Consider the following 23,398-nt stretch of genomic DNA (forward strand, 5'->3'; position numbering starts at 1 on the left):
AGTGTCATTGGACAAGGCCACCTGGACTCCCATCGAGTCCCATCTTGGCCCATGAGGGTCTGTGTGCCCTCAGGCAAATAAAAACCCTGCCGGGCATTGGTTCTGGTGAAAGGACTTTGTTGCCTAAGAATAGAGAGTGGTGGTATCTGCAGATGAAAAGGGTAGGCCTGAATTGGGGTTTTGGACCATGGTCCCTGGAACTCCCATGTCCTGTGGAATTGTCCTAGGGGCCACCTTGGAGTGGGGAAAGGACAAGCCGGAGCAGCCCCTTTTTTATCTTTTTTCTATGGTGAGGTTCCACACATGATTTAGTTTGATATAAAAAAGAATTCCTTGTCTTCAGGAAATGCCTGAAAATTACTGGGCTCAGTGAAGCTGTGAGGTCCTTTCTGGGTTTCAGAGCTGAGATTTCCCCTCCGCTCATCACCGGGGGAGAACCTGGCGAGGATGCACTCTCTACTGTCTTCCACAAGTAGAGCAGCCCGTAGCTCAAGCACTTGGGGAGTCACTTAATTGCTTAGACCGATTACAAAGAGGTAGTAATTGTGACCTTGCCTACATAAAAGACGCTTGTACAGGGACAGATGACCCTGGAGCCATATTGTTTGTGCAGAATTCCAGGACAGCATTAACCTGAGTCATTTTCCACGAACTACCCACATGTATCAGTGGCAGTCTTGTCTCACTTGAAAGTCAGCGTGGCTCTTGTGTCATCCATGAAACTGGAGACCTGATCCTCTTCCCATGGTAGCCAGTGGGCGATGCTGAGAATAGCCACATGAGTGGTACTGTGGCCCTAACCCAAGTATTTGACCCCATTAGCTTAGCAGGCATGTGGGAAGCTCTGCAAAAGTCTGCTTCCTAGAGACATTTATTAGCATCACTTCTCACTTTACAAAATCTTTCCTGGTAACTCCCCTGCTAGAAGTCATTGCTTCTCTTTCTGAGCTCAACATTCAGCGCTATCTTCTGCTGCCCTTTGAAGTTACATGCCTGTTGGCGTGCACGTCCAAGCTTTATCCGTTCTGCTAGACTGTAATCTCCACTGTGTACTCCCCTATATTCTCTACAGTGCTTTATACACAGATGAAACTGAGAAAATGTTTATTGATTTGTTGGCTGACAATAGGAGTCAACTTGTTAGGGACCTATAAGATACATTTTGTGTTATTGTTATAAACACAACACTAAGGTCTTAAAAGAGTACCTTAGTCTGCTCAGGCAGCCATAACAAAATACCATAGACTGGGTGGCTCAAACAACAAAAATTTATTTTTCACAGTTCTGGAGGCTGAGAAATCCAAGATCAAGGTGCTGGCCCATTTGATTGCTACTGAGGGCCTTTTTCCTGGTTTGTAGATGGCTGCCTTTTGGATTTGTCCTCTCATGGCAGGAAGTGGGGGAGGAGAGGGAGAGGGAGAGATGTCTCTCTGTCTTCTTATAAGGCCACCAATCCTATTGGATTAAGGTCCCACCCTTATGACTTCATTTAACCTTAATTTTTTCCTAAAAGCATTATCTCCAAATACAGTCACATTGAGGATTAGGGCATCAACATATGAATGGGGAGGCAAAATTGAGCTCATAGCATTCTGTCCCTGGCCCCCCAAAATTCATGTCCTTCTCACATGCAAAATACATTCATTTCACTAGCACTCTGGGAGGTCGAGGTGGGAGGATCACTTGAGGTCAGGAGTTCAAGACCAGCCTGAGCAAGAGCAAGAGCAAGAGCAAAACCCCATCTCTACTAAAAATAGAAAAAATTAGCCAGGTGCAGTAGAGCACACCTGTAGTCCCAACTACTCCAGAGGCTGAGGCAGGAGGATCACTTGAGGTCAGGAATTCGAGACCAGCCTGAGCAAGAGCGAGACCCCGTCTCTACTAAAAATAGAAAGAATTATATGGACAGCTAAATATATATATATATAGAAAAATTAGCCAGGCATGGTGGCGCATGCCTGTAGTCCCAGCTACTCAGGAGGCTGAGGCAGGAGGATCGCTTGAGCCCAGGAGTTTGAGGTTGCTGTGAGCTAGGCTGACACTATGGCACTCTAGCCTGGGCAACAAAGTGAGACTTGTTTCTCAAAAAACAAGACAACACAAAACAAACAAAGAAAAAAAAAAAACATTCCTTTCATCCCAACAGCCCCAAAAGTTTTAACTCATTCTTGCATCAACTCCAGAGTCTAATCTCATCTAAATATCATCTAAATCAGGTAAGGGTGAAATCTGAGGCGTGAGTCATCCTGTGGCTAAAATTCCTTCCCAGTTGTGAACCTGAGAAATCAGACAAATCATGTGCTTCCAAAATAGAATGTTGGGACAGGCATAGGGGAGACATTCCAAATGGGAGAAATAGAAAAGAAGAAAGGGGTGACAGGTCTCAAGCAAGTCCAAAACCCAGTGAGGCAAATTCCTAGAACCAACACCCCAGTGTGCTCAGAAGGTGGGGCATCGAATTAAAAAAGATTATTCTCAAAATTTAAGATCTCATGGAATTTGAGATCTTCCAAAACAGTCATCTTAGATCCATGATCTCTTTATCAAATAGTTGTTCAGCCACACCTTTAGTGCTCTCTTCAGAAGGAGAAGTGACCGAGATTTTTCCAAATCTCCAAGTTCTGGTTCCTTTTGCCTAACAATGCCTTCTTCAAGTTGCTCCTCCAATACTTTAGAGTATTTAGAGCTTAGAAATCTTCTCAGCTAAATACCCCATTTCATCTTTAAGTGCTAACTTCCACAGCACACTGGAACATACATAATTCAGGAGATTGCCTTTCCTCCAGTTGCCAATAGCTTGTTCCTCATCTCTGTGTGATACCTCACCAGTAACACCTTCACATCTATGTTTCTAGCATGCACCTCAAAACTCTTCCAATCTCTACCTGTTACCCAGTTCCACAGTTGCTACCATATTTTCAAGTATTTGTTACAACAGCACCCTACTCTTGATACCAAAATCTGTATGAGTCATGTTTCTCCCAGAGAAACAGAACCAATAGGATGTGTGCGTGTATATATTTCTTATAAGGAATTAATTACTCCATGTACTATGAGGTGGGAAGTCCCAAGATCTGCAGTCAGCAAGCTGAAGACCCAGGACAGCTGATGGTGCAGCTGTCCAAAACCAGCAGGCTCCAGACCCAAGGAGGGCAAGAGTCCGGTCTCACTCTGACAGGAGGGAAAGACCAATGTCCCAGCTCAAGGCAGTCGGGCAAGAGGAGTTCAGCCTTTCTGTTCTATTCAGGTCTTCAACTGATCGGATGAGGCCCACTCACATGAGGGAGGGCAATCGCTGTACTCACTTTACTGACACAAATGTTAATCTCATGCAGAAACACCCTCACAGACACATCCTGTGACCAAATGCCTGGGCATCCAATGGCCCTGTCCAGGTGACATAAAAGTAATCGCCATCATGGGCTTTAGGAGTGAGTCATCTGGTACAGCCACCTCTTCGAAGCATACATTCCTATGATCATTTGTCATTATTAAACCCAAGGAAGTCTATATTACACTTAACTATTATCCTTATTTTGTAGGGTTCTACTCATTTGTCTTCAAAGGTTAAATTTCTATTACAATTAGAAAGAGTGTGGAATCTAGCTGTAAGTATTCTGAGAGCAAAGACTGCCTCTGACTTCTCAAGTTCTTCCCTCGCACACTGTGGTGCTCACCCAGCTATCTGTGTGCACAGGGGAGCAGAGCCTTTCCAGGTCAAGACAAATGTGGTCACTGCCCAGGTGCTGACTTCTGGCAGGCTTGGCGCAGCTGCAGCCACTGGCAGGGGGGCATGACTTGGGGAGAGAGCTAATGCCAGTCTCAGTTATGAGGCCCAGGTTCTAAGCACAGAGGGTCAGTACTGAGGGTCTGAAGCCTTCTCCTCCCAGGTAGCAGCACGAATCTCCTGTCCACGTGGGTCTGCATGTGCTGATGTGTGGAACTCGGTCTGCCCTTCTAGGCTGCACTTGGCATCTATTTGAATCTGGTGGAAACAAGATTCTTATCAAAATGCTGGGGAGGGCAAAGGAGGAAGAGACACACAACATGACTGACTGTGACACTAAATACTCTCCACACCCCCTCTGATGCTTTCCAGGTGTCATTTTGGACAAACCGTGTCCCCTTTCCTGATTGTCATTCCTAAGACCGCAGACACCCTCTTCGGGCTTCTCCTACAATTAGCCCCCAGCATCCTGCAGACATTGTATTGTTCTATAAATACCCTAATTCCTGATACACTACTTCTGTAAAGAAGGAATCATTTTGGCTGGGAAAAGTCAAGACTGCTTTGAAATTTTGGTAAAAGCAGTAAGGAAAATCTTCAGATTAAGACGTATCAATGGGAGGAGTTTTCTAGACTCACGGCTTTTCTGTGCCTAAGATCACTGTTTGGCCAGTATCTTGGGTGTTGCCTTCACATCACACTTACAATGTTAATAAAAATGCAAATCAGGTAGTACAGGAGCAAGGCATCCCATTAAAGGCACTGAAATTCCTGAATTTTCACGGAGTGCAGGGCAAGTCACATCTGCCCTTCAAACAGGAGGCAAAAGCAAAAGTACCAGCCCTGGGCTTGTGGTTTGAGGAACTTCACCAACAGGATGCTGACGGCTGAACTCTGGGTTTCTGTGGGTCTATGCTGGGATTTGTCTCACGTCCATGAGCTCTCTCCAATGACATCTCCACCCATATGTCCATCTTTGCTCATGAGAGGAGAGCGTAGAGCAAGAGGTTGGAAGTAAACACCTATGCGCAAGACCCAGGTTTTCCTCATATGAACAGTGTGACCTTGGGCAAGACACGAAGCCCCTTCCAGAAATTCTTTTCCTCATCTGGAAAGTAGGGTCATGTGAACAGAGTTGTTAGGACAATTCAATTATATAATTATTTGAATATTCCTTACAGGCTGCAGTATGTTTTACAAATGAAAGATATTATGAAGATCAAACTAAACAAGGTATAGACTCTTTGCACTGAAAAACTTCACCCTCTGTTTCACTGCAGGTGGCACCAGTGTCCTGCTATTATTTTTTAAAGTGGTTTCCATTCATGTTTAAGTCACTAGTTTCCATTCCAGTAACAGGTCAGCAATTTAAAGACATAGCTAAAAATATAACTGCCTAAAGGAAACAAAAAGAACCCTCCATCTTGACTTTTATATATTTATTTTTTTTGTTTTGGACCATTTGAGTTGGCCAACAAGCGCCCACTGGAACGAAGTCTGATGGAAAGTTGGTGGGTTTTACAACTCACTCCCAACAAGTACAGATGTGTAGTGTCACATAAGCTCTCTGAGCCTGCAGGTGAGTTTCCTCACAGCAAAAGTTCAAATGCTAACATTTACACTGCAGAATTGTGTTATAGGTGAATACATAGGAAAACCCCTCTTACATAGTAAGGGTGTCCATCCTCTCTCAGAAAATATACTGATGCCAAGTCCAAGATCAGAGATGTTCTCTTAATCTAAGCTTAGGAAGACATGTAAATAAAGTTGGTGAATATCCAGGAAGGTCAAAGTAAAACTTAAGTTTCCAATACAAAGGTATCCTCAGAGTATTTAAGACTGGCAACTCCCTTAAGTGGCACATAGGTTGATGGTTGATTGGTTTGATGTCAGAAGACTGTCCCTTCACCCCCAGACACCAGGGAGATGGCATTGGCCCCTCTAGCCACTCTTTAAAGGAGGTGGTAGGTTAGGAATATTTATAAGCTGGGTGACCTTGGACAAGCCTCTTAACTGTTGGTGCCTCAGTTTCTTCATCTATACAATGGGAATACTAATCATTGTATTTAATACATGGAATTGTTGAATGGTAAATACACATAAAACAGTTGGAACACACGTAGTAAGCATTTAGCAAATGTTAGCTGTTATTACTATTGTTCTCGTCCCTTGAAGGAGGCTCTCGGAAATTATTATACCTTGATTTCACCCAGTGAAAACGCTCTGCTTTGATGGCACAAGAAGGGGTGGAGAGGGAGGGGAAAGAAGTCACTGTGTTATTTGTTTACCCAGGCCCAGCGAGCCCGAGGGTCTGTGTTCATAACAAGCCCTACCTACGACGCTGGATCTACATTTCCGTCTTCTCTATTAAGAGCATCCCAAAGAATTTACTGGAGTGATACAGTAAATGTTTGGTGTTCAATATCCTAATGAGACATTTCTAAGCACTCAAATTAGGTATTATAATTAATATTGTAGGATCTGTAAGACTCAGAGAAGATTCTTTTTGCAATTTTTTCTAAAGAAATAATGATCAGGGCTCTTTGCTGCAAACCACACAAACCACTCTAGTTAATTTAAGCAGAAAAGAAATGGGGTTAGAAAGCCCTTTCCAGGCTTCCATCTTGAAGACACTGGGCTGTAAGAAGTGTGTTCACATGGTACTTGGTGGTGATGAAGTAGGAAAAATGTCCACCATATACATCAATATTGAAATCAGTTAAAATGTCCCCAAAATGTAAACATAGGAATAATGGGCAAAAGTGTCCTGTATTATTACTTGTTGGTATAGGAAAGAACCAATTTCCTGCCAGATCATGGCATCTGAGACTACTGGAAAGGAAGTCCTCGAATATGAGGAAATCAGGTACACACACGCGCAGACACACACACACTGAAACTGGCTATGTGAGAGTTAACCAAAGAAAGTCAACAAAAGCCAGGGACCATAAGTGGATTCCACGAGTTTACACAATTTGAATTGAGGCCAGGATCCAGCAGGCCCAGGAATGTGGTCCCATCTGTTTCATGGTTGAAAAATTCCCCAGAGAGGCCAAGTGTCTTGATCAAGGGTGCAAGGAGTCAAGAGCAGAAAGTGCCCCAAGTGTTTACCATGAGGAATGTGTGGCCTCACGAGCCAACATTCTCCTCTCTCAGGAAATCTGTCTTTGGGAGCGATTGTCTGAGGCCTCACAGATTGGCTTGCCTATTGGAATGGCTTGCCTACCTCACTCACTGTGCAAAATTGGTTTGGAAATGAGGTAGTCACTGTAGTTTTCACACAGGGACATCCTTGGGCAGACTGTTGCATGTTCCCACTGCCAGGTGGTGGGGTCCCAGCACATGGATGTCAGGGAACTGCCCAGAGAAGCAGCATGTGTCAGCCCCACATGGCTTGGTAGGAGCCAGGCCGAACAGTAAATATTATGGGGATCATTTATCAGAACAACCCCCCAAGTGCAGGGGAAGTGAGAAAAAGTGCGGTGGTAGAACCGGAAAAAGAGTTCTGTCCATATGTGGGTCTCCCACATAAGAACTTGTGTCCACAACCACGGAAACCTTTTTATGGGCCTGCCAACCAAGTGCATGTTTCATCATGGGCAGAATGGGAGTATTGATAACTTGGATTCACAGGGGAACATTCTCCAAGAAATTCAGAGTGCTTCATCTTACAATGCAGCCCTGAGGTCGCCAGGTCTCAATGCTTTGTGGAATGGACAGCTGCAGGTGAACACCCAGGCAGCTCTGCCAACCTCGTCACCATTGACAACGAAGGCCAAGCCCACAGTTCCTGGCACCACGCCGTGTTCAGTTCAATTCCTGGGTAGTTGGGTACCTAGGTCATTGGTCAGCCCACACCTGTTTTTGTAAATGAAGTGTTACTAGAACACAGGTGTGTCAGTTCACTTACCTATTGTCTATGGCTGCTTTTATGCTATAAGGGCAGAATTGAATAGCTGCAACAGGGACTGTTATAGCCTGCAAAGCCTGAAGTACTTACTGTGTGACCCTTTACAGAGCACATTTGCTGACCCCAACCTAGACTACGGGAGCTCCAAGTCCCTTCACCAAGTATTCTGTAAACTCCGTGAGAGCAGAGTCCTTTTGGAACTTCCCATGGGGCCTCATATAGCGCTTAGCACACAGGAGAATCAAAGAATCAACTTTAAAGCTGAAAGAGACCTTGGGTATCATGGCATCCAATCCCTTTATTTTAGAGACGAAGTAACCCAAGCTGTGAGCCCAAAATAACAGCATGGCAGGAAATAGAACCAAAAACCAAATTTCCTGAGCTCCACTGTGTGGTTCAATTACTCAACAAGTGGTAAATGCAGAATAAATGCAAAGATATCTACAGACCTACACAGCAGTATCATTGGTTGAGCATATGGTGCATGGAAAACACTTGTGGATGTGGCATTTCAGTCTTGGACCTCAAATCTCAGGAGGAAAAAAAATATATATAATATACATAATTTATATTTATATCTTATGTATTGTGTGTATACAGTTGACCCTTGAACAACGTGGGTTTGAACTGCACAGGTCCACTTATACGAGGATTTTCTTCTGCCTCTGTCAATCTTATACAGCAAGACCAACAAACCAACCCCTCCTCTTCCTCCTCCTCCTTAGCCTACTCAACATGAAGACGAAGATGCAGACCTTGATGATGATCCACTTCCACTTAATGAGTAGAAATACATTTTCTCTTTCTTATAATTTCTTAATAACATTTTCTTTTCTCTAGCTTGCTTTGTTGTAAGAATAGAGTATATAATGCCTATAACATGCAAAATATGTGTTAATTTACTGTTTATATTATTGGTAAACAGTAAGCTATTAGCAGTTAAGATTTGGGGGAGTCAAAAGTTATACATGGATTTTCAGCTGTGCAGAAGGTCGGGACCCCCTAACCCCCACGTTGTTCGAGGGTCCACTGTACAGATATGTGCTGTGCTTATATGTGTAATAATAAAATGATGGTGCACACGCTCCTTTGTAGGAAATAGCCGGCATGAGGACAGGAGCCCTCTGATCTGCGACTTCAGCTGACCTTTTCAGTCAGTTGCTACCCTAGTCGCTCCAACCTCGAGGAAGGAAATCAGCACCAAGCCCGGGGAGCAGAGCCAGGACACGGGTGATCTTTGTCCTCCACCCAGGCCTCTTTGTCTAGCTCCGTGTTGCCCACCCTTCCCCCAAGTCACAAGCCCTTTGTCAGCAAGGTGCATCTGGCAACCCCTGCCCTTCCCTCCCTGGCTGCACGCCGGACGTGCTCACCCCAGGCATTCCCACCGAGAGCTGTTTATCTCCCACTCTGGAATGAAAGGTGCCTCGCCCTTGTTAGAGCGATTCTTGGCACACAGATGGAAAATGCCTTCTGAGGAGCATTAGGCCTAGATAAGTTTCTTATCGTCCTTTAGAGTGACCTACACTAGGAGAGGGACCAGAAGGGACAGTCCACGGGTTTTCTCCAGCAGCGTCCTCACTCCCCAGGGGGAGGCCCATGCCCAGAGAAGCTCCTGGGGTCTTGATAGGGGTGGACAACCTGCAATGGTCCCTTCGTCAGGAATCTGTCCTGACAACAGGCGTGTGGGGAGGGAGGGTTAGAGGCCCATGGCTTTCTCCACCTCCTCTGCCTGAGCTCTGCTGGGCCTCTCCCCTCATGCCCCACCCTTGAATCGAACTCCAGCCCCTTCGCTGCCTGTGCTGAAGGGCTCTGCCTCATGCCTTCCTGATGCCGGGTCCCCAGGCTGCGAGCCCCGAAAGCCTCGTCCTTGCCCTGCCCCAGGCTGCAGGTTCTGCCAGGGCCCAACTGCACCTACCCTCCTGGAGCTCCTATTCCCGACCCCAGACCCCGGGCCTGGCACCTGGGAGGCCTCACTAAGCAGCTGCCGGATGGAAAAGTGTATTTCAAGCACCTCCACTTTAACTTTGTTATCTTAGTTATGAACATGCATTAAAAGATTGTGGAGTCAGTCAGACCTGGCTTTGAATCCCAACTCTGCCACTATCCATGGGACTCCGAGCAAAAGACTTAACCTTTTAGAGCCCAGATCTCTTGTCTGTAAAAGAGTTGCACTATCCCTACCTCATGGCATTGTTGTAAAGGAACAGAGACATGGTTGAACAGAGTGCCTGGCACAATGTCCAGCGCATGGGAGATGCTCGAAAAATTGTATTAGTTAGGATGCTTTCCCTGGTCTTGCTACCTTTGACTGTGCTGTGAATGATCCAGAAAGGCCTAGTACAGCAAGGCTGGACCCCTGAAGTGAAGTGCAGCCAGTGACTCTCTTCTCGACCCTGGCTGCAGTCTGCTGTGTGGCATTAAACCAGCCCGACCTGTCTGGACCTCCAGATGGGATGACGCTGCTGGAATTCTGTGAGGACTCAATGGAATCCACTGAATTCTACAGACAACATTGTTAAAGTTATTGTTATTTTCACCTTTATAGTGCCTTGGCAAGTTGTCTATGTATTTTTTTTTTATTGTGGGACTCTACCATACACATCTGTAAATGAGTCTAGTTCTTAGTAACAGAGGAAGAGCCAACTGGAATAAACATAAGATTTTTCTCAAGTCAAGGGCTTCATCCTTGCAAAGATGAGTTTCAAAGCTTACCCTAGAGTCCTGACTGAGGCACCTGGGCCAATGACCACCTCTTGGGTAAATTGGCCGGGGACAAAGTCTGCCTTTGGTGGCCACTCCAATGTTGTACAACAGGTACCACTTTTCCTCCAGGCCCTGGCATCACCTGGCACAGCATGCCCAGCACCCCAGTGGCACGAGGTGCTCTGGGTCTCTCTCCACCCCTTCCTTCTGGTCCTCCTCCCTCTACCCACATAACATAGTCCCAGCTAATGTGCCAGGTGGGACTACCAGGTCCATGTGTAGCCCATCCAGAGTAACATACTTATATTTTAAAAAGGGCCTCTGGGCAACATTTCCTAGAACAAAGAGGTTGATCAAAGGGTGGGAATTCATGTCACTGTGGCAAAAAAGTAGGAAAGAGACTTGGGAACAGGTAGGTCTTTAGGCGGCTCTAACGCATTCTGTCTGGTAGTTGCCCTGCTTGCCAAGTGTAGGGATCTGACCTTGACCTTGGGCTAGTCACTGTGACCAATGGAGAATTAAGCAAAACAAAGCCTTGGTCATCCCATGGAGGCTCACCATGGGAACAGATGCCTCCCAATTCAGCCTAGTACTTTCTCTTCATAAAGCTGGGAGGGTCTGGGTGAAGTAAGGCAGTAGAGAGCACAGATCCTGATGCCTGGGGGGTGGAATCTGAAGCCCAGCTGGACCATCTCCTAGCTTTGTGGACTCACTCTGAGCTTCAGTTTCCTCATCTGTAAGTTGGGAATAATACCAGGACTTACTTCATAGAATCTAAGGAATTAATGTAAGTACGGCATTCAGAATAGCACATAGCCACTGCTATTATTGTTCAGTTTGCAATCTGATTCTCTGACTTCTGCAAATGCAGAGAAACTTCTGGGATGAGAGGACTGGGGATGGAGACCAGTGTTTTTACGTCCAAGTCACTTCAGTTCCCCTCAGTCTCTCCTGGCCTTCTCCCCCTTCTACTGCCCCAGTCTCTTTCCCAACATTTCCCTCTCCAAGAACCTTATACTTTGGAGAGGGGTTGAGTAGCTTTGCAAAATAAAAAAAAAATAAATAAGAAAATACAAGCCCATGACTGTTTTTACAATTCCATGGAGCAAATCCTGAGGCTAGGGGTCACCATTTAAGATGACGGGGATGCTATATACCTTGGAGTGACCTGAGAGCAGAGAAAGACCACTTGTCTACCAAATTTCTCTCTTACATTTGAATGTCACGGTGTTTAAATTTCCACCGTTAGACTCACTCCTCTGGCTTCAGCATGTCCCCGTGGGCCCTGGTTAGTGTTCCCCTAACTGGACAGTGCAGCAGTCACCTGTGGCACTCGTCAGATTACAGATGTCTAGGACCTGCCCTCCCTGAAGACTCTGATTAGAACACTGGGCTGGCATTTGGAAAGTGACTCGGGTGGTTCCTATATGGTGAAAGGCTGGGAAACCCTGCTGTGGTGGAGGGTGCTCAGGTCTGGAATCAGGATCTCCGGGTTTCTCTCTAAGCGTGTGCAGAAGAACCCAGTATGCAGCCCCTGGCAGGTCACCTACTGTGTGATGAGGATGAAATCCTTTCCTTCCTCAAAGGACAAGAGACTTAAAAATGTTTCAAAAACTGTATGGACACATAAAGAACCATTTTAAGGGAATGTGAGAAATAAGGTTGGGAAAGGGAATGTGGACCTAGGTGGACTATCTTCACTATCAAATAGAAGCAGGTAGGGGAGTCGCTGCGATGAAGATAGTATTCTAGGAAGATTAAGTGGATGGTATTAAGCATGGTGGACAGGAGGCGAGAGAGGCTGCAGGTGGGATGCCAGCTCAGGGGATGCCATCCAAGGTGACGTAGTGATAGGACACAAGGAAATAGGTAACTTCGTTTCTGTGGCAGAGATTGGCTTTTTGTTTGTTCTCCGAGCCTGCTTCCACTTCCTCCTGGGAGCACAGCTAGATGACACTTCCCAGCACCCCGTTGCACACAGGAACAGCCGTAGGATTGAGTTCTGGGCTAGGGAAAGCGGTGGGTGTGATTTGGCCACGTCCAGGCAGGGACCATGCAAACCTACCACGCTGTCCTCTACCTTCGATCTTCCCTGTGCTGGCGACATGCAGAGAGTCCAACAGAGGAGCTAGTGGCCCAGAGCAGTGGCAGAACCACAGGGCGGAAGGAGCCTGGGTGGGGAAGACGGCTCACCAAACACTGCATTGAGCTGTCGCGTGAACGAGCCGATGGGTGTCGTTTCAGCAGCTGGCCTGTACTGGCCCTCACAGTGCCTCACTCTGAACAGTGAAAACCCTGGTTTACAAAACAGGTCCATGTCTCTTATCTTACTTGACCCTCACAATAATCCTGCCGGACAGATCGGAGCCCTGTTAGACTCAGGAAGTACCTGAATGAGGAAAGGCCACGAGGCTCCAGAACCCTGCATCCCACAAGAAAAATCTGAAGTGTTTGTGATAAAAGGCCACAGTTGCATGGCTCCTTTGGTTGCAGAGACAAATTCTAAAGACACCAGGGGGCCCTAGATTTTATGCTAAGACTACAGAATGCCACAGAACCCAAATGCCAGAATGAATAAAAGGCAGGTGGTCTGCCCCTCCCTGTCACCTGCTGTGTTCACTGGGCCTTTGCTGCTGTCAGCCTTGGGAAGCAGAGACGTACTTGGAGGGGAGAGGCCTTGGGATGAATCAAGAAACCTTTCTCTGTTGCCATGACAACTCCCCAAATTGGATTTTTAAGAGACAGTAACTGGGACATGGTTTTCACTTTCTCTCTATTCTAACTAATGGGTTTCTAGTTGGACATCCTCCCCTCCCTCCCCTTTTGTATTATTTCTCCAGTCTCATACCTGTTTGTTTCCTCCTTATCATAGAATAATGATAAACAGAAGTAAAAATGTCACCTTAAGGTCCATAGGTGTTGATACAGGGTGTAGGAAACCAGCACCAAACTTCTAAATACCACAGCCTGTGGGTGACCCAAGACACACTGCAAAGACCTCCCACTTCAAAATGCCCCTCCTCCGATGCAGCAGGGCCAGGCACACCCTGTATAGATAATTGAACACTTCCCTCTCTTTTAAAATACAATTGCTTCACAAGTACAATTGGGTCACAAGCAGACAGGAACACATGCAACCTTCCACATTGTAAATAAAAGTCCAAACCACTCAGGTTGCCCTCGGAGATGCTTCCTGATACAGCCTGCTATGGCCTGAATGTAGGTGCCCCAACCCCAAATTCATGTTAAAACTTACCCCTCAAGGTGAGGGTATTAGAAGGTACGGCTTTTGGAATGTGATTAGATCGATAAGGGTGGAACTCTCAGGAATGGGATTAGTGTTCTTATAAGGGGCTGAAGACACCAGAGTTTTCCCCGGCTACCACGTGAGGATACATGGAGAAGGCTCCATCTATGAACTAAAAATCAGACCCTCACTAGACACTGAATCTGCAAGTGCACCTTGATCTTGGACTTCCCAGACTCCAGAACTGTGGGAAATACATTTCCGCTGTTTACAAGCTACCTAGTTTACGGTATTTTGTCATAGCAGCCTGAGCAGAGGAGGACAGAACCCTAACTTATACTTCCATCTGCCTTCCCCACATCCCTTCACTCCTTCTTGGCCACAGCCAAGCAGAACTCCTAGTTCTTCCGGGACGCATCCTGACATTTCTTGCCTCTGAGCTGCTGTTCACACCGTTCCCTTCACCCTTCCGGATGTTACATTTATTTCCTACCTCTCCCTGCTTTGTCACCTTTGCTAACCACTCGTGGGCCTCATTCCTCCTCCTCAAATGGTCATTTCTTAAAGCACAGTCCTGATTTCCATACTCCTTCTCCACGTTCCCTTCTCTGCGCAACTTATTCCTTCAATCATAGTGCTAAGCAGAGTTCAGGTGCACATCCCTCACCCTGGTCGCCCTCTGATCCACAGTTCTCACTCTCCTGCACCCTCACGGACACCTGCACCTGGCTGGCCTGCCAGCACTTCACATGAAACTGTTTCAAACCAGATTATTTTCATGAACAACTCCCTTCCTCACGGCCCTATTTCAACCACAGAGTAATAGCTTTCAGAGTTGAAAGGAACCTTAAAGCTCAATTCATTTATCTGCACTCACTCATTTATGACATCTTAGACCGTATTGGTCAAGCCCATCGATGATGTCGTCATTCCAAATGTGGACACTGATTTCTCCAGGGGGGAAGGTACCACGAAACTGCTGAATCTTAAGTGTTGGCATCGTTCTTACACAGCATTTGCACAGGCTTCTTCCAGGATATGCACCTAATTTTGTGTTTACATCACTATTCCACAGCACGCTCTGCCTTCAGCCCTAGTTTGGGCTTGGATGGCCTTGTGGCAGGACCACTGGCACGTCCTCTGCTCAGCCTCTGCCCAGGGCTCTCCTCATTCTGACGTGGCCAGAGTCAACACAGCCACAATGACAATGGCAAAGACAGCAGTCACTCATGTTTTAGGTCACTTTTCTCTTGTATCTTTCTTAAATCCATATAGCATGTATCCCAAAATGTGAGATTGTGAACTTATCTGATCAGAGGGGATCAGACTAGATGACTTCTGGAAGTTTTTCTAAATCAGAAAATCCTATGATTGTTGATACCATCTTACAGAAAAGGAAACCTAGCCTTAAAGAAAGTCATACAGCCAGTGTGTGGCAGCACAGGACCTGGAATCAGGTCTTCTTACCCTGAGTTTATTGGCTTCCCCACTCCATCATGCAACCCCAGCTGTGAACCTTTCTAAACAAGGACCAGATCAATCTCTTACCCCGTGTAGACACTTCTGATCACTCCGATTACTTACAAGGAAACAGAAACCACTTGCCCCACCTTCTCCTGCTATTGTTGCTGGTTTTTTTCCGGTCTTATTTCCAGCTGCTCCCTTCCAAGTACCATTCACTTCAGCCACTGCGTGTCCCCATGGGCCCTGAACATCCTCACCTCCACACCTCTGCTGCACCTGACATGGGTGCCCACTCCTGGCCACATCTGTGAATCCTGATCATTCTTTAAGGCACAACTCAGGTCCCACCTCCCTCCAAACTAGCCTAGGGACCCCATTGAGGCCACACTCGTCCCTTAATCTTCATGGCTCCATTCATCTCCTGCACTCACTCAGCACTGACACTTGTTTGCATTTTTATTCCTCAGCTGCACATTCAGGGACTGTGGGGACCCCAACTTCTTCTTTAATCTCCTCCCTCCCTTCAGTGTTCACAAAACTTTGCACAGAATAGGTGTTCCATAAACATTTTTGTTAATTGGTTAATTCATTGATTGTCTTCCATCCCCTAACTCCTGAGTTTAGGATCTTATTAATATCTTCCTTCCTGCCTAGCTTTTAAAATTATGTGTCACTTCTATATCATAAAAAAAAAAAATGTGAAGGAAGAAAAGCAAATTACAAAAGAAAGGCCAAAAGCATTCCTTTCCTCCCTTTTCTGGTTTAGTTGAGGTCAATCAGGGGTGACTCGTGTGAATAAGCATATTTTCTGCAGCCTCCTCCACCCTATGAAATGTGCGTCTCAAGTGGGGACTGGACTTCATCCTGCCTTCTTGACGCGCCACTGGGTAGTTTGGCCCTACTTACCCTCACTCTGAGCCACCAGCTCTCAGTCTTTGAGCAGCCTCAGAATCAGCCCGGGGTAGCTTTTTAGCTACCTGGGCCTTACCCTACCCACCTAAATCTGAATCTCCGAGGATAGGGCCTGGCCAAGTCCATGTGGGAAAGGCAAGTGCAGTGACTTTTTCATCCCCCAAAGGCTGAGAACCAGCAGCCGAGCCACAGTTTACCACGAGTGCCACAATAAATGTAATGCAAAGAATCTTCCCATGCCCGCTGAGCTAGAGGGTACTTCCCGAAGTTAGTAACTCCATTTCTTTTACCAGGAAGGATTCATTTCAGTTCTGAAAGCTGACCATCTATCTTACTTATCCTTAAAGAATTTCACATCTGAGAACTAAGATACTTCTTGAAGGAAAGTATGAGTTTCCAAAGTAGGTTGTCACTCAGGGAGCCGGCAGAGAGATTCCCCCAGTAACTGGACGGACCCCTCAGAACGCAGGCAGTGTCAGATCCAAGAGGCCCTGGGTGGAGAGAGCCTTCTCCAGAACTAGAACCACATCTTCAGGAAACTCAGCCTCAACCACTTTGCTTCTTCACTATTTCCAGTTCCTCCAGCCTTGATGACAAAGACAACTGAGGGTATCTTCTTGGTAAGAGTTTTAATAGATCCCAGACACTGAGAGCTTACCATGCGTTTCCCATGATCCAGATAGATAATGCATGTACATGTGTGTATATATTTTTCTGCTTTGCTGTGTTGATATATTGCACTGTGGTGAAGTCAAGGCCTTCAGTGCATCCATCACTGAAGTCATGCACATTGTACCCACCAAGCCATCTCCCATTGTCCACTGCCATGTGTTTATTTTCCATGAGAGCAACTGTGGCTATGCAGAGGTTGTTGGGGAGGGGGTGGGAATATCTGCCAAGAGAACCAGGGGTCCTCTTGGAAACGAAGGACCTAGACTCCAGAGCTTGCTTTCTCACCCAAGGGTCAAAGTTACAGGCGCCTCTCAGGTAAGCCGAGGAGGCTCTTCCCAGAGCCCAGTAACAGGAAAGGGAATGAGGCCCCGCAATAACATCCCCACAGAGCTGAAAGGGGGGACCAGTGTGGCACCCCCAGGCATTTGATGCACCCTGGCCCAGCCACCGGGAGACAGCAACTGACAGGAGGAATCGAATTCCCTTGAGCCTGAAGAAACCCACTATGGGTCGGGGATCTGCATTGGCCCTGTGGTCAGGGCGCCACTTCATCTTGGACGGTGGCCTCTGGTGGCTCCAGCCTGTGGAGCAGCAGCCAGTCAGAGGCCCCCGTGATGGCTGCACCAAGCTCCAGCTACCCTTGGTCTGCGCCCAGGCTCTAGCAACGAGTCAGCACAGGTAGGCCTGAGGCTCTGACTTCTTGCACATATCAAGAGAGGGAAGTCCAAGGGCTTTCCTTTCACTAACTGGGCTCCATAGGGGCTGCAGAGGAGGCCTTACTTATACCCAGCTTCATACATAGCTCGTGATGCTCATAACACCAGCTCTATGCGACATGTACTGCCCTTACTAGCACTGCACTGGTAAAAAACCAAACCAAACCAAACAAACAAACAAACAAAAAACCACAGCTGTGGTCCAAAGAGGTCAAACAGCCTGTCCTTGCCCACAACAGGTGGTGAACCACAGCCTGACACCCAGAGTCTCACTCTTCCACTGCATCTCCTGCCACCACTGACGTGGGCCCAGCACGTGGCAACTCAAAGGGAACCAAGAATGAAAAGCTTTTGACCTAACTGACTTTTGATCACACTGACAGACCCTCTGCCCTGGGCGGAGGGAGCCAACGAAGGCCCAGAGAGACAATGCAAGTGACATCACGGACAGCGGACTTTAGCCTCTGCAGATGCACAGTCACAGACACACAGTCGTCACCTCCAGCCCCCAGCCAGGGCCCCTGAGATGTGCATCATTCGACCTTTGACACTAGCACTCCATGGATCACCTCCATCCCCCAGCCAGGGCCCCTAAGATGTGCATCATTCGACCTTTGACACTAGCACTCCATGGATGTGTTCCCGGGAAAAGAAGCCCTCACTGCCACAGCAGGCAGGTGAGTTTGTGTATGGGCTTATCGACTGCAGAGCAAAACCTGGACAGAGTGGGAAAGAAAAATGCAGTCGCTCAATGTGATGAAGGGAACTCTGAAAACCTAGTGAGCTCATGGGGGAGGCGAGCTGCCCAAGGTGACGAGGCAGTCAGAGCAGCTCGGGGCCACAGTGGGAACACCACAAGGTTTGATCCTGTCTGTTCTGGAAGTCAGATGACCACACCATAGGTCACCACAACTTGTATTGCACCCTGCACCACTGTCAGTGCCTTTTGGGTCACTCGGTAAATGAAACGACTAGTCATTTCCATCAGACAATTAGCAGGACTGGGTTTTATTTCTCCCGCACTGAATTGATGATTATTTGACTAGACCGACCCCATGCACTGATTATTCTGGAGTCCTGTGGATAGGGCTTAACGGGCGTCAGCATCTGTTAACTGAGCAGGATTGGGTGCAGGCTCTCCATCAACAGCACGCCTGACTCTGATGCCCCGAGGCTGTTAGAAATTCTGGATGTTAACCAGCGCTAGCAAGGCCACCTACTCCAGCTGTGGCAGCAGCTGCCTGCTAGTGGACCTACCTCTAATTATGACTCAGTGGCTCTCCACCAGGGCTGTGCACTGCAGTCACCCGGGAGTGGGTGTAAAAGTACTGTTTCTGGGTCCCACCCACAGAGACACTGATGTCGCTGGCCTGGGGAGCAACCTCGCATTGGGAGTTTTAAAATCTCCCTAAGTGATCTGAGTATGTAGCCAAAGTTGAGAACCATTGGTTTCTGTTGAAACTCCAATTCCCGGCTCAAGAGACATTGGTGATGCATTTGCCTACCATAGTCGCTTCACTTTGGTAGCTTTCTAGAACTGGGGTCTACGGCAGAGACTGGGCGTGGAGGAAGCAACACAAGCGGGAGGAATGTCTCCATCTGACATACACAGCACATCCTGTGTTTGTCTTTTCAAATTGCTTTCTGTTTTGCTTTTACTTCCTTGCTCTCTTTCTTTCAATAAACCACACGCTCACGGCCATTATCAAGTCTCTAACCTTCTGTCCTCCCCTTGTGATCAAAGTCCAAGCTACATATGATCTCACTTACTCTCAAAATATCCCTGCAAGTGAGGAAGGAACCAGGCCTTTGTTCCCTAAGGCAAGTCAAGGACGTGTGGATCCAGAAAGGTTCTATCTGCCATGGCACTCATATCATGATTGAAGTCAATGTGTTTACAGCAGTTTTCAATTTACAAAGTGCTTTCACCTATATCCCCCCTTGGAATCCTCACAGCAAATCTGTGGCTACGTGTTTTCATAACCAGAGTGACCACATGTCCTGATTTGCCCCCCAAACAATCCTGGGTGACACCTGTTGTCCCAGCCTAATTATTAGTGACATCTCCTTTCATTTTCAGAGGTTTGGACAAGAAATCATAAGGTCACCTTATTTATAGCTACTCTCTTGTTTTAAGAGGGGGCTATTGAGGGAGTTAGATAATTTGTTCAGAGTCAATTAGAGGCAGAAGCAAGACTTGAACTCAGGTCCTATGTCTCCAAATCTCCAAGGCCCCCTGCCCCAGGTATTATGGAACATTAGAATCAGAGCTGATCTAATCTAACCTTTAAACTTTTTTATTATAGATGAAGAAACTAAAACTGTGGGGAAATGATCTCTTAAAAGCCACTGTTAGCATGTTCCTGGAAGGGGAAGATGTGGAGTGCATAGCAGAAATGGAGGCAGTCTCCTTGACAGCAATCTATGAAGAGATGAATAAATCATAAATAATTATCATCATGGATGGCACTTGAGAGCCTAACTTGGCAAAATATGGTACCAGGCCTGACATATAGGTCTTTGGAAAAGAGCAAGAAATTTAGAGTCTACGCTGCTAGATTTGAGGACTGGAGCTGACTGCTATTTGCTATCTACCTCTGGGCAGTTCACATACCCTCTCTGAGCACACGTGTTGCTCAAGCATAAAATGGGACTAATCACTCTCATTTCCCTGGGCTGTCACTAGAAGAGCAAACTGTAGCTCATTATGTGCTCTGACAGCATCAAGCGTCAGGAGGTTCCTGTGAGTAAGGTTTATTTGTTTTCTTTATCTTTCACACGAGTGAACTAAGCCTCATAAACATGGTTGCTGAGGATCAGATGAGATAAGATATTTGAACATACTTCCTAAGTCCTAAAATGCTGCCATTTCTTCTTCCTCTCATCATTATCAGCAGTAGTGGTGACAGATAATGACTACTAATTGACACAGGAGAGAATCGCACGTCCTTCCCTGAAACTCACAGGGTGACTGAGGTTTAGAGTGGTAGACCCAGTGGACAGGCCAGGTTGGGGGCATCCTTGATGTCAAGGGGCCACTGACAATGACCACCATCAGGACTGACTCGGTGGGGCGTGCCCTGCCTGGGAAGCTTCTGGAGACCCATCCCGCCCTGGAGAAAGCACCTGTTACCTGACACCACCACCAAGAAGACTTTTCTTTCTATGGGAATCATATAGTTTAGAGAAACTTCAAACTTTGGAAAAGTTTGCTTCTGTAAATGAGGACATTGCTTCGCTCAAATGACAGGGTTCAGCAAGGTCTGGGCAGCATCTTCGTTTCACAGTATTTGTAGCCTTTACTTGACCCTGTAAAAAACAACAACTAACCAGAAACTCAAAAATTGAGTTGGGGTGTTGGGGAGCAGCTGTCAAAGCAGCTTTCCTATCTGATTGTTTGTTCTCTCCATTAATCTGGTTTCTGAGCTGGCCATGAAGGCCAGCCTGGCTTTCATGGACTGCTTTCCTTTAGGGAAAAAACAAACGGCAACACAGGTATTTTAGAATTCTTTGGGGGCACTGGGAGCTGTGCAGTGTGCTTTTTACATAAACGGAGAAAATCTCTAAAGCTGCCAAGCAAGACATTCCAAAGGTGTGGGTAGAACTGGTGTCCACACCTAGCAGTGGGGCAAAGGGCTCCTTTGGCTCTAAAAGACCAATTTGTGTTTCAAATATCTTTCAGGAACTTGACACCTTGAAACTGCCTACTCCCAGGGAATCTGAGTAAGTTCTAGAATAGCTTTCTTCAAGGAGAGCAGCAAGACCCAGCTTTGTTAGAGCTCTCCTTATTCACTCCCAGACTGCAAGCCCGGATGTTGGGGTTCAGAGCACCCTGTTACTGCCCAACCCTGCCCAGCCTCACAGGGGATGATGTGACTCTTTAGAACCTGGCTCCTGCAGAGGAACTGAAAATCCTGTGGGGGTAGGGGTGGGGGAGAGGGCATCCCAGAAACCAGCTGTGGGCACAGGGGCCACCACAGTGGGGAGAGAACGGGCCGCAGAAAGCAAGTTTCTCTAAATGTCAGGAGTGATTTTGAAAAATACATAAAGAACGTAAAACCCAGCAAAAGAAATTTAACGAACCTTTGTGGTAGGCTGAGACAACTGAGGCAGGTCACTTATCAAGTGTAAAATAAGTCACAATTGATTTTATACATTTTAGGAGTCAAAAGGCACCAAAGACCATCAATTGCTATCAAGGTGTACACAGCCCTTATAGTATTTGTACAAATCTATTTAACTAGCTTGTAGACAAGAATCCTTTGGGCAAAATACCATCTTTCCCCAGTCCAGGGAATATTCATGCCTTTTAAATTCAGCCAGGAGGCCCCTGACAGGTACCCAGGACTCTTCCATTCTGAGCTACCTGCATATATCTAGGGAAGGCATTCCAAGGTTTTTTTCTCCTTTGTGAAAGGTCCTGTGCTGGGGCAGCCTGAGGACTCCCCTCCCCCAAGTCCTGGCGACTCTTTCCTCTGGGCCCTGGAGGCAACTCTCCTGCGCCTCAGGTTTCCCGGCTCCTGCAGTCCCTGCACCGAGGACTGATCAAATGTTTCTTTCTCGTTACACCGGCGACCGGGCAACGCTGCCTCGGCCTCCATCCTTTCTCCTATGGGTTGCAAACGAAGCACAGCAGCTTTTGACATTAGCCTGTTTCTGCCCAGGAAGAAAGACGACTTAATTTAATTTTGCACTGCGCTCCTTCATCCCAGACGGCCTCAGGTCGACCGGGAGATTTCCCCTATTTCCAAACGCTGAGCCTCCCTCGACACTAACTACCCTGTGCAATCATGATTGTGACAATGAGACGTCGGGTCGGGGAATGCGTGTTTGTTTTCTACTTTGCAAATCACAAAGCAAGAAAATACCTTTGTCTCCTTTTTTTTTTTTTTTTAGCAGTTCTGAGTAAAAGAGGGAAAGGAAATTTTAAGGCATGTTATTTTTGCTTTGCCAAAGGTAATCGTATCAGTAATGTTTTCTTCTCTCTCCCGTCCCTGCCCCTCCTCCCATTTTAGAAGAAAGGTTCACAGATGCAGTGAGGTTCCTGCCGTGTCCCTATACCTGGAGATGGCCTTCAGGGCCAGCCAAAATCGCGCCCCGGCCGGGCTCGGGACTCTCAGCGGTGGCCGCCAGTCCCGTGGCGCGTTTGACAAACTGCGGGACAACTCTCCGAGAAGACAGCCACCTGCCAGATTGTACCTCACTCCTTTCCACCCAGAAACCCCGAAGCGAGGTGCCGGCCTGCGGAAAGGCCCCCCAGGGGACCGCCAGGGGCCCGGGCTGCCCTCCCTGGGGAGGGTCCTGAGTCCGGGCGCGCCCCGCGCCCTGGCACGTGAGCCCGGCTGGCGGCGCGGCAGGTGCGGCGGGAGCCCGGGCGCTGACCTACCTTCACGAAGAGCTCAATCTCGGGGTCCCTGTCGTCCCCGTTAGCGGTCGCCGGGTCTGTCATGCCGTTGGCGCCCAGGGCCACTGTCCCGGGCCGTGGAGGCGCCACCTCTGCAGCGCCCAGGCCAGCGCTCTGCGCTCCTGCCCCTGCCCGGCCGGGCCCCTCTTTAGGGCGGCGTTTAATTTTTTTTTTTTTTAAACCATCTATTTCTCCAGCCCGGGCAGCGGAGTCTGGGAGGTCAGTGTCCCGGGAGATCACACGGAAAGGAGAGAGGCCGGGAGGGGGCAGGGGGAAGGGGGAAAGGCGGGTGAAGGGATGACCACAGGTCCTGGGAGCAACAAGTGCCAGGCTGCCGAGAGGTGTCACAGGATCCGGGACTGTCAGCGATCCCGCCGCCGCCGCCAACGCGCCCAAAATAGCCGGCGGCCGCGGGGCGGGGTCAGCCCGGGCGTGCACGCGGGCGGGGGCGCGGGAGGGGACACCCCGGAGCTCGGCCTCTGCGGCGCCCCAGCCCCGGCCGCACGACCCCGCTGTGCGGGAGGCGGGGACGGAGCTGGCGCAGGCCCTGCCACCTAGGCCAAGAGGACGTCCTGGAGGGGGATCCAGAGGTGGGGAGAAGGAGTGGAGGAGAAGAGCAAGGGCAAGGGGAAGAAGAGAGGTT

General features: G+C 47.8%; 1 protein-coding gene across 1 annotated transcript in view; it reads right to left on the reverse strand.

Annotated features, from left to right (window-relative positions):
* CLIC5 (chloride intracellular channel 5) overlaps positions 1-23,155 on the reverse strand; it is a 99,470-nt gene extending 76,315 nt beyond the window's left edge. The window contains exon 1 of the mRNA XM_045543669.1: positions 22,738-23,155. Coding sequence (XP_045399625.1) covers positions 22,738-22,800 — 63 coding nt within the window. The 5' untranslated portion in view covers positions 22,801-23,155. The remainder of the gene's footprint in view (positions 1-22,737) is intronic.
* Positions 23,156-23,398: the final 243 nt, after the last annotated feature.

The sequence above is a fragment of the Lemur catta genome, chromosome 2 (genome assembly GCF_020740605.2).
Source record: "Lemur catta isolate mLemCat1 chromosome 2, mLemCat1.pri, whole genome shotgun sequence".
Lineage (NCBI taxonomy): Eukaryota > Metazoa > Chordata > Mammalia > Primates > Lemuridae > Lemur > Lemur catta.